The following is a 1286-nucleotide window of genomic DNA, read 5'->3' on the forward strand; positions in this document are numbered from 1 at the left end:
CCAGCAGCATCATGAGAAACCTGACGCGCTGCTGGCGGGCGGTGGTGGAGGAGCAGGTGGGCCGGGGCGGGCCGGACGGGGCGGGCCGGCGGAGCTGTGCCCCTGGTGTGTTGGGTTGCCATCACGCTGCCACCTCCTACTCTCCAGGTGCACAGCTTTCTGACCTCACGCTGGCGGGATGATGACTTTGTGCCCCGCTACTGCGAACACTTCAGTAATCTGCAGAAAGCGAGCTCCGAGCTGTTTGGGCCACGGGCAGCCTTTTTGCTGGCACTGCAGAATGGCTGTGCTGGTGCCCTGCTGAAGCTGCCTTTCCTCAGAGCTGCCCACGTAAGCTTCCTGTGTCCCCTCCCCTGGGACCTCTCCCCTCAAACTCTCTCTTCCCCTCCTCAGAGTTGCCCACCCCCTATGTTCCCACTCAGCAAGAAGCATGTATTGGTATAGACCATGTTATCAAAAATCTAAAAAGAAAAAAAAAAGGGAATTCCCTGGTTGCCCAATGGTTAGGACCCTGTACTTTCACTGCTGTGGGCCCAAATTCCATCCCTGGGCAAGGAACTAAGATCTCACACACACACAAAAAGATAAAAGGAAAAAAATGACCTGCTTTGTGCCATTCTAATATCTCTCTGCATACCTTCTTCTACTTGCGTGCTTGATTTCACTTAGTTTTACCCACGAGTAGCTAAATGCTTTATCCTGTTTTCTTTTGACCCTTACATTAAAAGTCATTTTCATGTTGCTATTTGTCCTCAAATTTTTGCATAGAGTCCATCAAATGGATGTACTATAATTTCCTCCACCATTCCTATTATTCCAAAAATATTTAACAAGTGCTTAACCCACTCCAGTATTACTGCCTGCTGAATCCCATGGACAGAGGAACCTAGTGGGCTACAGTCCATGGGGTCACGAAGACTTGGACATGACTGACCAACTAACACTTTTAATACTTAATATGTGTCAGGCACTGTGATAAGAGCTGAAGATAGATGAAGTCCCTTCCCTCCAAGTTCACAAATCGGAAAATTCACGTGACTCACTTTATCTCAGTGGCCTTGTGTGCTTGTCTCCTTGTGTTAAATTATTATTGTTGGATTTTAGACATGCTAAGGAGAAGGCAATGGCACCCCACTCCAGTACTCTTGCCTGGAGAATCCCATGGACGGAGGAGCCTGGAGGGCTGAAGTCCATGGGGTTGCTGAGGGTCGGACACCACTGAGTGACTTCACTTTCACTTTTCGCTTTCATGCATTGGAGAAGGAAATGGCAACCCACTCCAGTGA

At 49.1% G+C, this 1286-nt stretch overlaps 2 protein-coding genes across 2 annotated transcripts in view; both read left to right on the forward strand.

The window, feature by feature from the left end:
* Window positions 1-1286, forward strand: part of CUL7 (cullin 7) — a 16016-nt gene that overhangs the window by 11333 nt on the left and 3397 nt on the right. Inside the window, 2 exon segments of the mRNA XM_010863240.1 lie at window positions 148-330; window positions 394-438. Coding sequence (XP_010861542.1) covers window positions 148-330; window positions 394-438 — 228 coding nt within the window.
* LOC105005225 (cullin-7-like) lies at window positions 7-482 on the forward strand. Its single transcript, XM_010863145.1, has 2 exons — window positions 7-56; window positions 148-482. The coding sequence occupies exons 1-2, from the start codon at window positions 12-14 to the stop codon at window positions 442-444; spliced, it is 342 nt and encodes a 113-aa protein (XP_010861447.1). The 5' UTR covers window positions 7-11; the 3' UTR covers window positions 445-482.

The sequence above is a fragment of the Bison bison genome, unplaced genomic scaffold, assembly GCF_000754665.1.
Source record: "Bison bison bison isolate TAMUID 2011002044 unplaced genomic scaffold, Bison_UMD1.0 scf7180017864487, whole genome shotgun sequence".
Classification (NCBI taxonomy): domain Eukaryota; kingdom Metazoa; phylum Chordata; class Mammalia; order Artiodactyla; family Bovidae; genus Bison; species Bison bison.